The sequence below is a fragment of the Populus alba genome, chromosome 1 (genome assembly GCF_005239225.2).
Source record: "Populus alba chromosome 1, ASM523922v2, whole genome shotgun sequence".
Taxonomy (NCBI): domain Eukaryota; kingdom Viridiplantae; phylum Streptophyta; class Magnoliopsida; order Malpighiales; family Salicaceae; genus Populus; species Populus alba.
The window spans coordinates 39,799,299-39,814,170 of record NC_133284.1 but is presented as its reverse complement, the minus strand read 5'-3'; the positions used below and the strand labels follow the sequence as shown (position 1 = coordinate 39,814,170).

Sequence of the window (14,872 nt, the reverse complement as noted above, 5' to 3'; positions counted from 1 at the left end):
CCATTTAAAAAAAATAATAATAATGTTGAACAATGAAACTAGAAAAGAAAATAAGTAGAAAAAACAAAAAAAATATATGTCAACTCGAGTTAACTTTTCAAACCAATAACCCAGATTAGTAGACTAGAAACCCCATACATTAAAAAAAACACAAAGCATAAACTCTAACCAATCAAATGCTAAGGGATAAAATTGGTAAAAAGAATTCAATTACATAAAAGGATCCAAAAAAAAAAAAAAAATAGCAATTAAAAGAATGAAGATTAAAATTGAAATAAAAAATAAATTGGAGGATGACTATGAATTTTTGATTGAATGATGAATTTGAAAAGAAAAATTAATTTAAAAAAATAATAAAAAAATCAAAAGAATGAGGACCAAATAAAAAAATATATATCACAAATTGGAATTGAAGTGTGAAATTAAAAACAAATAAATTTTTTACAAAAGAGCCAGTAACAAAACTTGAAAATTAAAAGATTAAGGACCAGATTTGAAATATCTACAACTAAGAGGATAACTCTAAAATTTTAAATGGCCTGTGCAATTTTCTAGGATATGAGATAGAAAAGAAAAAAAAAAGAAAGCCTTGTTGGTGAGAATCAGCCCTTGTAACTACCATCAACATGATGAAAGGGTATTTTTTTTTTGTTATTGAAAGGTGTCGCACGCGTAAGCTTAAAAGACAAAATTACCCTTGACCAACTTGATAATATAAAAAAATCTAGGTTGAAAAAAATTAAAAAACCCTTGAATGGAAGCTTAAAATTTTTTGTTTTTAAGAGTAATTAAATTATTTTACTTTGCTAAAAAATATGGAAAAGGCAAAAAAAGCCTTATATGGTAATTTAAAATTTTATGCTTTCAAGGGTAAATTAATAATTTTATTGTGCATTTAAAAAGAAAAGAAGACAATTTTATCCACAATTCAAATGCAATTAGTTTTTCATGTCAAGGGGTAAGATAATAATTTTATTATTGTAGTGAATAGTATATTGTTAGTATATGAATAGTGATTTCCACTATTGAAAATTCACCGTTATGTTATGTTTTATTTTTAATCTTAGTTCTTACTAATAAATAATTGTGGTAGAAAAAAGCTACTCTGTATTTAGAATTAATTGGACCAGGACTTTTGAAATAAATTATTATTATTATGTCAAAAGTGATTGCCGAATTTCGATTTTGGAGGAGGTGAGTCAAAATCATAAAGTGGAAAAAGCTTTTGTTTTCCTTTGCCAAGTTGATGGCACTTTTAATGCTATGCTGCCAAGTGGAGTTTTATTATATATATATATATATCAAAGGGGTTGGTTAGATTTTTTTTTTTCCGTGGGTTAGATTATTTTTTAAAATATATAAAAAAATATTCAAATATTATTAACATATTTTCTAGCCTAATTAAAATTTTAAATTATAAGGAATCGATTTGATGTAACTTGATCGATTTTATAGATTCAAATACAATATTGTTGACCAATAAAAACATAGTTTAACTAAATAAATTCAAGATACTATTTTTTTTTAATATTAAAAAAATAACATATTGAATTAATCCAAGTATACATGGGATAATCTGTCAAATTTGCAATTTGGTTATGAGACTTGGATAAACTTACAAAAAATAAATCAAATAAAATTATGAATTTTAATTCTCAAATCAATATTGAATGATAAAATTTTAAAAATTTAAATAAAAAATATTAGAAAAAAAAAAAGTATATTCGGATTAATTGACCAAATTTGTGACCTAAGTTATTAGATCATGATAACCTCATAGAAAGGAAACCAGAATAAATTATAAAGCCTTAATTCCTAATCAATTCAATGTTGAAGGAACAAAATTAAAAAAAGATAAAAAAAAAAAACGAGTTAACCGGAAATTAACCCATCAAATCAGCAACCAGGTTATAAAATTGAAATAAATTTATAAAAAAAAACAAACCAAAATAAATTATAAAACTTATTCTTATTCAATTGTTGAAGGATGAAATATGAAAAAATCTTGATTAAAAAAAGATTAAAAAAAAATCAAAAATAACTAGGTTAATTCACCAAATTCACGACTTTAATCATGATATTAGGATAATCTAATATAAAAAAATTAAAATTATGAAACTCAATTTTAATAAATTAAATATTAAAAAATAAAACTAAATTTTTTTAAAAAAAATTATATATCTATATCTGTTCAAGTGTTTTCTTCTTCGAGGAGTCAGCTTCAACTTTTGCAGACCGCCTGAGCTGGATGAAAGTGGCGCCAGAATGAAGGGTTTTGGAGAAAATGGATTTTGCATTAAGGAAGCCGATGCAGCTTCCTTCCACGTATTTCGTAATTACATTACAATTACGAAATACGGCATAGGAAAATATATTACTGTTCACTGCTGCAGTGTTTTTCCTTATTTTCTTTTTTAACTTTTGGCCTTTTCTTTTTCGCATCTAACTTTTTCTTTTCATTTAACAGTGCATTTCTGTTTGATACTCAATTTTATAAAAATTAAATTTAGTTTTATTGGGAACCAAATTTCACATTCGGGTTTTTACTTTTTAGAAAGATGCAAGCTTAGCCTTGCCGGCTTACTTGCCTGACTTTTTTTTAATGCGATAGATTAGACGTAATGGGCCATCTAGAGACACACATCCGACCTTTTTTGCCTTTTTTTTTTGTTTTTCCTTTAATTTAAATATAATTTCTTTAAAATTAATGAATTTAAAATATATTAGCATATTATTTAATTAAATACTTAAAAATTAATTGAGAATATATTTTAGATATTAACTAAATCATTGACCTGCGACCTGCACTACACTGTGGGTCAAATCAAATTTTTCTTGAATATAAAAAAGTTATTTAGATATTTTGTATTTTTTTTCTAATGGAAAATTTAATTGTATGAGGGCTAACCCGATACAATCAGATTGACTTTGTGAGTCTAAAAACAATCCATAATACCAGTAAAAACATAGTTTGACTAAAAAAACTTCAAGAATATATATATATATATATATATATATATATATATATATATATATGGATTGACTTCGGTCAACCCGGATTAACATGTTAAATCTACAACTCAAGTTATGCGACTATAATAACTCCATAAAAAGCATATCAAAATAAATTATGAAGCCTAATTCTTAATCGACTCAATGTTAAATGATGATATTAAAAAAAAAAAATTAAAAAGGATAAAAAAAATAATTTGAGTTAACATATCAAACCCGCGACTCGAGTCATAAGACCGAAATATCTCATGGAAAGAAAATAAAAACAAAATATTAATTTCAATCCCCAATCAACCCCATATTGAAGGATGTGAATAAGAAAAAATGACTAAAAAATAAATCAATAAACAAAAGAACATAAATAACAACTCGAGTCAATCAACCAAACTCATTACCTTGATTATTAAACTGAGATAACCTCATAGAAATGAAATTAAAAAATAATCTGATTTAACTCGGGTTAACTTGCTAAATCCACAACTTTGATAATGAGATTGAGATAACTCTATAGAGAGCAAATCAAAATAAATTATAAAGCTCAATTTTCAATTACCCTTATTGGAGCCAATGTTGGACGGTGAAGTTAAATTCTAATTAAAAAAATGAGAAAAAAAATGATTCAAGTTAATTCAAGTTAACTTGTTAAGTATTATTATTAGATCATACGGTCAAGATAACCTAATAAAAAAAACTGAAATAAATCATGAAGTCTGATTCTCAATCAAACACGATATTAAATGATAAAATTAAAAAAAAAATTCAATAAAAAAGTAAAATAATTGAGTCAATTGGATTAACCCACCAAACCCATAACCTAAGTGATAAGACGAGGACAATCCAATAAAAAAAATCAATTTTGAAGGACCCGTAACTCAGGTCATGAGACCGAGATAACATTTTAGAAAGAAAACAAAAAAGAACTTGATTTAACCGGGATTAAAATGTCAAAACCCGTGACCTTGATTGTGAGACCAAGATATCCTCATAGAAAACAAATAAAATTATTATGAAGGTCATTTTATAACTGATCCGATATTAAATAATAAAATTAAAAAAATAATTAAAAAAAGATAACATAATAGAAAAAAAAAACAAAAAAATCATGAAGTCTGATTTTTAATTAATCCAATATTAAATGATGAATTAAAAAAAAAAGTTAATTATAAAGAAAAAAACATAACCCGCCAAGCCTGTAATCTATGTCATGAGCATATAATAACTTAATAAAAAAAATTAATATTAAAAGGAAAAAAATTAATTTAAAAAAATTAAAGAAAAAAAAAAGCAAAGTACTATTCAAATAAATAATGCTTTATGAGAAGAGATATAGTAAAACTTTCTTATCTTTTTAGTTTATTGTTAATTTATTATTTAATTTTTACTTTGTTATAGGATAAAAGTAGAGAAGTCTTTTTATAATATTAGAAGCATTTATTTTGTGCAACCCATCATTATTGTTTTTCTTCTTTTTTTTTTTAATTCAAATGATTCCTTTCGTGCAAGTATCTATTTTTACAGGATAAAAGTAGTGAAGTTTTTTTTTTTTTTTTTTTTTTTTATGATATTAAAAGGCTTTATTCTTGTGTAACCGATCATTATTATTTTTTCTTTAAATTTAAATGGTTGCTTTCATGCAAGTATCTATTTTATTATCATATAATTAAACAAAAAATATTTCTAGATGATAAAATTATTAAATCTAATCGCATACATGACCTAGTTAATGATTTGATGAGTTAACCTAAGTTGATCCTGATGGATCCACCATATCATCATTTGGATATTAAAAAAATATTACATCATCTTTAGACTATTTTTATGGTCATATAAATTTTTAATTCTTGCCCATGTCGTCTTTTAACATGCTTATTCGATTAGATCATATCATATCAACCTCCATATAATTTAATTTGATCTCCAAGTTAGGCAATTAGTCAAGTCCGGAGATTTTAAAGTAGACCAACTAAAATAGGTTTAATGACACTTTCAAAGAGCTCCTCGCAACTTCGTGAGATCAATTTATTATTTTTACATGTTTTTTTTTAATATAATAGCAATTAAAATTATCATAATGTTATTATGAAACATGAACAATTGTTTTAAAAAACAGTAAAACTACATATATTGTTTTAGTTTTTTGTGGTATAACTCTTTACTCTTTTTAATTTCTTCATGTAAGATACCTAAAAATATCAAGAAAACGAGGGTCATTATTGTCTTCGCATTTTATTAATTATCATTACTAATCTCTACTATTTTCATCATATTAAAACATGAATAATATTAATTAATTATGATCCTGGTAAAAGATGTATAATATAAATCGTTAATATATTCAAAAACCAAGATTTTAAACTTATCACAATTTCAGTTATTTTCTTCTTAGCTCAAATTTATTTTATACATGCTCATTCAATTCTATTAAATATTTATAGGATTATTAAAAAAATTATAATAAAATTTAAAAAATCACATTATTAATATTTTAAAAAAAAACAAGAGATGCAAAGATTTTGTGTTTTTTTTATTATTATTTTTTGCAATTGAAATGGTGTTGATTTAAATAAAAAATAGATTAGATGAGAAAAGTATGTTCAAAGATACCCCTTTTTTATGACCCAACTAATCACACCATCAGCATTAACACTTCTTATAAAGGAATTGTGAGGGTTTCTTTACGTAACTTGTTTTTTCAAATATTTTTTATTTAAAATAAAATAATATTTTATTTTTTATTTTTTAAAATTTATTTTTAACATTAACATATAAAAACAATTTAAAAATAATAAATATTTTTCTTTACAAAACTCAGCTGAAAAACAGTCAAACACCCGAGAAAAGAGCAGGGGTATTTTATATACGTGTTAAAATAGAAAGTCAAAGATTGTCTTTTTCGGTCTTGTTGAGGACGAGATGGACTTTTACTAAAACATACATTCTAGAAGTCGGACTTCTCTCCCTATCTTTTAGTTATTAGTTGCGTAAAGATTTCTTCTATACTTGATTTTAATTTCATTTTATTTTTCTATATTATGATTTCTACAAGTGATAATTCTTAAATGCTCACGAAATATATATAAAAATAAATATCTGCTTCTTGTAATGAATATGACCTTCCTTAATATATTTATAATTAATTTAATTATAATGTTGAATTTAAATTTAATTGATTTTCATACTATTTTCAGATATTAAAATATTCGATTATCAACCCTAAAAATCAGTTTAAATATAGAAGATATTTGAATTGAATTTAATCGAGAAGGTTTAAACAGGCTGTACAGCAAACAAAACTTGCTTGGTATGCTGCTACAGTTTCTGCATCCTATTTATACGTCTCCATAACGCTCTCTTTTATTTGCCATTCCTGATTTCTTAAGCCAACTCCTCTCCTCTAATCTCTCCATCACTCTTTCTCTTCTCCCTGGTACGTATGTTGTTCTATGTTTTATTAATCTTTTGAAAGTAAATTACAAAAAAATAAACTTTCTTGATGCCACCAAGAATTTAGACGTATATTTATGTAGTCAGCTGTTCGCATAGCTTGGTATGTTTTTTTTTTCTTTTTGGTAATGTGTTTTTGTTAGAGCCCAGGATCGATCAAACCGGGAGGGGGGATTGATTCTTTGAAAAAATAAAGGAGATCATGAGGGAAGATACAGAAGGTGCATCAACAAACAGTATTGCTAATGGCCAGAAAACCACGAATGGAGAAGACCAGAAGGTTGCATTCCACAAGCTGTTCACGTTTGCAGATAGGCTTGACGTGGTTTTGATGATCGTTGGCACGTTAAGTGCCATTGCTAATGGCCTTGCCCAGCCTCTGATGACACTCATTTTTGGCCAGCTTATAAACTCCTTCGGCTCCAGTGATCGTTCCAACATTGTTAAGGAAGTTTCCAAGGTAATTTCATTATAGATTCTTTCAATTAATGTTCCTCTTTTTCTCTCCTTATCAATCCTATTTTTTGGATCTTGATTTATAGAATAATTAAAAAAAAGTGGTTGTTTTATCAATCTTGCTTTATTTTAGTTCTTTCAATCTTTGTTTTAGTTTTATTCTATTCTCATGAATTAATGACATTTGACGATCTTATTTTGCACTTGTTATTTTCCTTTTCTTTTGCTGCTTTTGTAGATGATAATTTGGTGGGAAAAGGATGTTTGCTTAGCGTTTAAGTTCCCCATTAGTCTTTCTTTGATTAAAAGTAGATTCAAAGAGTAATGAATGTGTTTGAAATTAAGCGTATCAGAGCTAATGAGAAGAGATGCATTGACATTTTACCCAGTACCCATTACAGAATCTTTCCAAATTCTGTAATGTTTACTTGATTTCGGTTTTTCTCCCTCTTATGTGGCAATAGCATTGCATCAATGTTGTCATGGATTTCGGAACCACCTATAACTTAATAACCAGAGTGGTCTCCATGGATTTAATGTAGCTAAAAAATCAAAATTCCAGTTTTTGGAGGCTATACAGATAGGTGCAGGTCCATCCTAATTCAACTTTATTAGCTTTCCTATATATCCATGCATTGGTTGTGTTTACACTCAGCAACTCTAACTAAGCAGGAGTTGAGTATATATATGTATGTATGTATATAATGCTACTCGAAGCATTTTTTTATAAATTATGTAATACATTATATTAATACAATATATTGTCCCTTATGAGAGAACAAGAGTTCAGTATTAATCAATGCTGTTACATTTCAACTGCTGAATATTTTTTGTTGGAAATTTAGTTCCTTTTTGAGGGAAGACAAACTTACCTTCGTTTGAATTCCACTTCAGGTAGCACTAAATTTTGTGTACTTGGCAATTGGATCGGGCATCGCTTCTCTTTTACGTAAGGATTGATTTACCTTGACTTAATTCTCTTCTGTTAAAATATAGCAGCATTATCCAATCTTAGTATTTTGCTTAAGAATTGTGTAAATCATCCTTGCACTTAATGAGGCCTGCTCAACAAGTGCTCCAAGGTAAAACTACGATACAATCATCTAAGAAGAATTAATGGGGTTAGTGTTTTGACGATGGAATGGGGATTTTTTTCTTTCTTTCTTTCTTTTTTATGGTTTCTACATATTTGAAAGCTTACTATAAAGAAGAATCCCTCGACTCTGAACTACTACTTGATTTTGCTTGTAATTGTTGTTGGCCTTCTTTAATGTGTGCATTTTCATGCATTGCATATGATCAGGTGAAATTTCAGAAGTTCAGATGTGGCATGGTAATTAAGTTTTAGATATTCTCTTGCTGTGTTGCAGAGGTGTCCAGTTGGATGGTTACTGGAGAAAGACAGTCTACCCGCATTCGAAGTCTGTACTTGAAAACAATATTGAGACAGGACATTGGCTTCTTCGACTCTGAAACATCCACTGGTGAAGTCATTGGAAGAATGTCTGGTGACACTATTCTCATTCAAGATGCCATGGGTGAAAAGGTAGTGTGCTTTTCTCCTTCTATGCAGTAGAGCACAAGGAACTATAACCATGATAAATCGAGCTTTCTACATCTACGTGTCTGAGGGCTGTATGTCAGGCTTTCAAGATTTATTTATTTATTGTTGTTGTTGTTTTTATCTCTCATTCATCGACTCTCCTATCAAACATGAATGTTTTTTGTTTGAGCTCGAATATGCTGCTGCTGGTACTTAAGAAATGCATCATGCCAGGTCGGGAAGTTTATACAACTACTAGCAACATTTTTCGGTGGCTTTGTGATTGGCTTCATAAAAGGCTGGCTTCTTGCATTAGTTCTGCTTTCCAGTATTCCTCCTCTTGTAATTGCTGGTGGAGTCATGGCTTTGATAATGACAAAAATGTCAAGCCGTGGACAGGTTGCTTATGCAGAGGCTGGAAACATTGTAGAGCAAACAGTTGGAGCCATACGAACAGTAAGACATACATATCCGTAACTTAGTATATCATACATTTCCATGAATCGCTTCCTAAATTATCCATTTTGTGCTTCTACGAGGTTGCATCTTTCACGGGGGAGAAGCATGCAATTGAAAAATATAACAGTAAGCTGAAAATTGCGTATAACTCTGCCGCCCAACAAGGGTTGGCCTCAGGCTTGGGTCTCGGTACAATGTTGTTCATTGTATTTGGCACTTATGCACTTGCCATATGGTATGGATCCAAATTGATCGTCGAGAAAGGTTATAACGGTGGACAAGTTATGACTGTAATTATATCAATTATGACTGGAGGAATGTAAGTACTTGTTTCAACACTGATATTACCCTTGATATGCTATCTAGTAATATAATCTGTTAGAATCCACACCCTCAAGTGTTTTGTGGTCCCTTGGTCTAGGTCATTGGGTCAGACTTCTCCATGTTTGAATGCTTTTGCATCAGGGCAAGCTGCGGCATATAAGATGTTTGAGACCATTAAACGGAAGCCAAAAATCGATCCCTATGACACTAGTGGGATGGTAGTGGAAGATCTGGATGGAGAAATTGAACTCAGAGATGTGTATTTCAGATACCCAGCTAGGCCTGAGGTTCAAATCTTCTCTGGATTTTCACTGCAAGTTCCAAGTGGCACAACTACAGCTTTGGTCGGGCAAAGTGGAAGTGGCAAGTCAACTGTTATTAGCCTTGTTGAGAGATTTTATGATCCTGATTCAGGTGAAGTACTTATCGATGGTGTTGACTTAAAGAAGCTGAAGCTTAGCTGGATAAGGGAGAAGATTGGACTAGTTAGCCAGGAACCTATTTTATTTGCAACCAGCATAAAGGAAAATATAGCTTATGGGAAAGAAAATGCAACTGATCAGGAGATTAGAACAGCAATCCAACTAGCCAACGCTGCAAAATTCATTGACAAAATGCCTGAGGTAAACCACTTTCTTTTAAGGAATGCATGATCTCTAGTATTTGTTTTTAGTCGTAAGAGCAATGTTTACAATGAATTTTGACCACTATAATTCCCATCATAAGCAACCAAGTTCATTTTCTATTTATGTTGTTCTATCTTTATGCTTCAAACAAGTAAGTAGGATGGGTTCATTTGTGTTTCGCAGGGACTTGACACCATGGTTGGTGAGCATGGTACTCAGTTGTCTGGTGGCCAAAAGCAAAGAATTGCAATTGCAAGGGCCATATTGAAGAATCCAAAGATTCTTCTTCTTGATGAAGCAACAAGTGCACTTGATGCGGAGTCTGAACGCATTGTCCAAGATGCGTTGGAGAAAATTATGTGCAACCGAACAACTTTGGTTGTTGCACATCGTTTGACAACTATCAGGAATGCGGACATGATTGCTGTGGTTCATTTGGGAAAAATTGTAGAGAAAGGTATTGCTAGACTTGCTGCTTCATCTATAAATTTCTATATTGTTCCCCAATCTAATTTCAAACAATATTAAAGGAAGTCACGAGGAGCTGACAAAAGATCCGGACGGGGCTTACTCCCAGTTAATTCGCCTCCAAGGAGGAGCTATGGATTCTGAAGAATCTCAGGACATTGATGCAGATATGTCGAGATCAAGTTTGGACAGAGACAGGTCCATTTCCAGTCCTAGGAGCCTGAAACATTCTGTTCAGGGATCCATAAGTAGAGTTTCATCAGGAAGTCGGCGCTCCTTCACACTCAACACTGTTGGCTTTGGCATGCCTGGTCCTACCAGTGTTCATGATGATGAATTCGAACAGAACAATGAAAGAAATGTAAAACCTAAAGAAGTTTCTATTAAACGACTTGCCTACCTCAACAAGCCCGAGCTTCCTGTTTTATTTATGGGCACCGTTGCTGCAGCTATACATGGTGTGATTTTCCCAGTGTTTGGCCTTTTACTATCAAAAGCCATTAACATGTTCTATGAAACTCCAAAGGAGATTCGAAAAGATTCCAAGTTCTGGGCACTGCTGTATTTGGGATTGGGTTTTGTTACCTTTGCAGCCCTTCCACTGCAATATTACCTCTTTGGAATTGCTGGTGGTAAGTTGATTGAACGAATTCGTTCCAAAACATTTGAAAAGGTAGTGCACCAAGAGATTAGCTGGTTTGATGACCCTACAAATACAAGGTGTGTTGAGGACATTCTTATGCTCCAAATTCATGTTACAGCTTTAGAAATTTATAAAGAAATTAAGAAACGATATTATTACTCGTAAATATGAATGCTTTCGCCTTTTTCAGTGGTGCAATTGGTGCAAGGTTGTCAACGGATGCTTCTACAGTTAGGAGGCTTGTTGGCGATTCCCTGTCCTTAATTGTCCAAAATATATCAACAATCTTGTCAGCTCTTGTTATAGCATTTTCAGCCAACTGGATTTTGACCTTGATAATTATTGCTATATCTCCCTTGCTATTTATCCAAGGGTACATGCAAGCAAAGTTTATGAAGGGATTCAGTGCAGATTCAAAGGTTAGTGTTATTCAGTGGCTATTGTTCTCTCAAGGAATTTGTGTTAGGTACACTAGTGATGATTTTTTTTCTTTTTTTTTTTTGCAGATGATGTATGAACAAGCTAGTCAAGTGGCTAATGATGCGGTTGGCAGCATTAGAACTGTTGCTTCTTTTTGTGCTGAGAAGAAGGTAATGGAGTTGTATCAAAAGAAATGTGAAGGTCCCACGAAGCAAGGTGTTCGACTTGGGTTTGTCAGTGGCATTGGTTATGGCCTATCATTCTTTATACTCTATTGCACCAATGCATTTTGTTTCTATATTGGAGCTATCTTTGTCCAAAATGGGAAAACAACATTTGGAGATGTTTTCAGGGTACAGAGACTTCTTTTTTTATTATTATTAATATTATTATTTTCATGTGATTCAAAGTTGATTTTATCAGGTTCTGAGCTCATTTTCTGCAGGTTTTCTTCGCGTTGACTATTGGAGCACTGGGGGTTTCCCAATCTAGTGGCCTGGCTCCAGACACTGCCAAGGCCAAAGATTCAGCAGCTTCAATATTTGCAATTCTTGATAGAAAGCCTAAAATCGACTCGAGTAGCGATGAAGGGCTCACTCTACCACATGTTAATGGTGATATTGAGATTGAACATGTTAGCTTTAAATACCCGATGAGACCGCACGTTCAAATCTTCAGAGACATGTCCCTTAGTATTCCCTCTGGAAAGGTATTCATCATTACTGTAATCTTGAAACTTCTTTTTAAGAGTTGCTATAAATGCGAGCATCTGCTTCATTATAATCCAAAGAGAAAACTGACTAGCTCAACATTGTTCTTCTGCAAGCTCTTCAATTACTCACCTTGAAATTCTATCTGCAGACTGTTGCTCTAGTTGGGGAGAGTGGTAGCGGGAAGTCAACAGTTGTCAGCCTCATAGAGAGGTTTTATGATCCTGATTCCGGTCATGTATATCTGGACAGTGTGGAGATCAAGAAGTTCAAACTAAACTGGCTGAGACAACAGATGGGTTTGGTCAGCCAAGAACCAATACTGTTCAACGAAACTATCCGCTCGAACATAGCTTATGGAAAGCATGGAGAGATTACGGAGGAAGAGATCATCGAAGCTACAAGAGCATCAAATGCGCACAACTTCATTAGCACACTGCCACAAGGCTACGACACCAAAGTAGGCGAACGAGGGATTCAACTGTCGGGAGGACAGAAGCAGAGAATAGCCATCGCCAGGGCAATCCTAAAGAATCCAAAAATTCTCTTACTCGACGAGGCAACGAGCGCGCTGGATGCAGAGTCAGAGCGTGTAGTACAAGAAGCATTAGATAGAGTTATGGTGAACAGAACAACAGTTGTTGTTGCTCATCGCCTCGCCACAATTAAAGGTGCTGATGTCATTGCTGTAGTGAAGAATGGTGTGATTGCTGAGAAGGGAAAGCATGATGTGCTCATGAAGATCACTGACGGGGCTTATGCATCCTTGGTCGCCCTTCATATGAGTGCAACATGAGGACAAATGGAAAAGTTTCATCTGCCGCTGCCGCTGCTGCTGCATTTGCACCTGCAGGTGAGAGTTGCTATTGAAGATTTTGAAACACTCATACATATATATAATAGTATTAGTTTTATGGATATGAGAACACAGGGCTGAGTGAAACTCAATGATACATTAAATTGTATCCTTTTCTCGATGGAAAGCTGTCAATCTTCTGCGTCTCGGATTTACAAAAATAATTTGAATCTTCAAAGTTGCAAGAATGTTTTAGCTGGTGATTTCATGTGATTCGGATAGCTTATGTCCAGAACTTTGCAATTCTTCTGGCTCAGCAAGGTCTGGGAAAGCAAATATCATACTGAGTACTTGTTTTTAGCTTGTATGCATCGTATAACTATTTTTTTCATAAAGTGTGTAGGGCATTCATATTGTTTTACACCTTGTATATCCTTTTGGGGATGCTACGCATAAATCAAAATAATTTTTTGTTTTTAGAATTCAAATGATGAGAAAATATGTATTGGTTTTCACGGGTAACATGATTTTTTTTTATACAAAGCAAGCATACCTTTGTGCTTCTTAAATTTAGGAAACGATACGTAATATATCTAGGCGGACAATCTATATTATCTTGTGTAAACTCTAGCGATGGGAGATAGTTGAAAATCAAGTTCTAGTGTATTTAGATCTAAGAACTTAATTTTCATCTATTTTCATCTAAAACAACCTAAAAACTATACTAGAAAGCTCATTAACCCAAGTACAACTCCAAAACACCTTTCAATATAATAAAAAAACTCAAAATAAAAAAAAAAAGCTTTTCTAACCCAAATTTATTTTTCTCATTTTTATTAAAGGTGAAAATAATCCACAGTTTCTTTTTTTATTTAAGACGAATCTATAAATATTAAAATCAAAGTTATCATGTTGGAATCGTCCCATTTAGACTCCGTTTGGCTACGTATTAGCGTTCACGTTTCTTCAAAAATGCACTAAACAGCCGTTTGATTACAAATTGCTAAAAAATAAATAAATAAAAGGTTCCCACCATTTATATGCAGCAGGACCACAATTTTTTGGAAGCAGTAAAATACTGCTTTTTTACAAGTTTCAACCTATGGTTGAACTTTCTAGAGATGATTATTTGGCTAATTTACCAAAACACACATTGTTCTCGTTCGGTTCTCATTTGCTCTTCTCCTTCTCATTCTTGTTCTTCCATTTGCATTCATTTCCCTTCCCATCAGCCCTAATTGCGCACAACAACTCCACAGTAAACCATTACTGATGCATAACCTAATAAACTAATGGCTCCGTCTCTCTCTACACATTCAATTGTCATTCATTTCTCTTTAACAAAAGGAAATGAAGAACAACAACAACCCTTTGCAACAACCCCGAAACATATATATAGATCGAGCTTGATTCAAGCACTAGAGGTCAAATTTACATCGGGTTAATTCACTGCTCTGTTCTTAGTGAAAATTTAAGTTAATTGTTGCTTATTTTAGTGAAGATCTATTTATCCTCTTTTGTTTAATCACTTATTGTTCTCGATAGTTATATATGTTAATTTTTCCTTCGTTTCTAAAGCATCAACACAAAAAGAAGACGCCGATCAACCTATCTTCCTGCCTTCAACAACCCCACCACAGATATCAACATTGTGCTTCATTCAAACACCTCAGCTGCAATTTCCAACGGGTACTGTGCTTACTTCACTGGTCCTCTAGTAATTTTAAGATTTTTTTTTCATTACAGTGAAATTGACCTGTTTATACCCTTTTTAATTCACTAGTATTTTACTTTCGACAGCCATTACTGTTAATTTCTCATTATCTTTATTCCCTCCATGTATCTACAGTTATTTGTTTGTTTGTTGTATTATGCTGATTGTTACCAAATAAATGTAATTAGGGGACAATTAATTTCAGTAGCTACAGCAGAATATCCCCTACTTTCTATGTTAAAATCATTTTGTGGCAT

The 14,872-nt window shown here is 31.8% G+C and overlaps 1 protein-coding gene across 2 annotated transcripts; it reads left to right on the top strand.

Annotated features, from left to right (window-relative positions):
- Positions 1–6,289: 6,289 nt before the first annotated feature.
- Positions 6,290–13,380, top strand: LOC118057967 (ABC transporter B family member 9). Of its 2 annotated transcripts, none has more exons than XM_035070702.2 (13): positions 6,290–6,439; positions 6,600–6,916; positions 7,807–7,861; positions 8,283–8,458; positions 8,690–8,911; positions 8,995–9,233; positions 9,336–9,861; positions 10,048–10,321; positions 10,395–11,052; positions 11,166–11,394; positions 11,482–11,748; positions 11,841–12,104; positions 12,257–13,380. In XM_035070702.2, exons 2-13 carry the CDS (start codon positions 6,659–6,661, stop codon positions 12,899–12,901), a joined length of 3,813 nt encoding a protein of 1,270 aa, XP_034926593.1. In that variant the 5' UTR covers positions 6,290–6,439; positions 6,600–6,658; the 3' UTR covers positions 12,902–13,380. The 2 variants fall into 2 exon arrangements, with proteins under 2 accessions (XP_034926593.1, XP_034926592.1); XM_035070701.2 differs by having other exon boundaries at positions 6,300–6,439; positions 6,607–6,916.
- Positions 13,381–14,872: the final 1,492 nt, after the last annotated feature.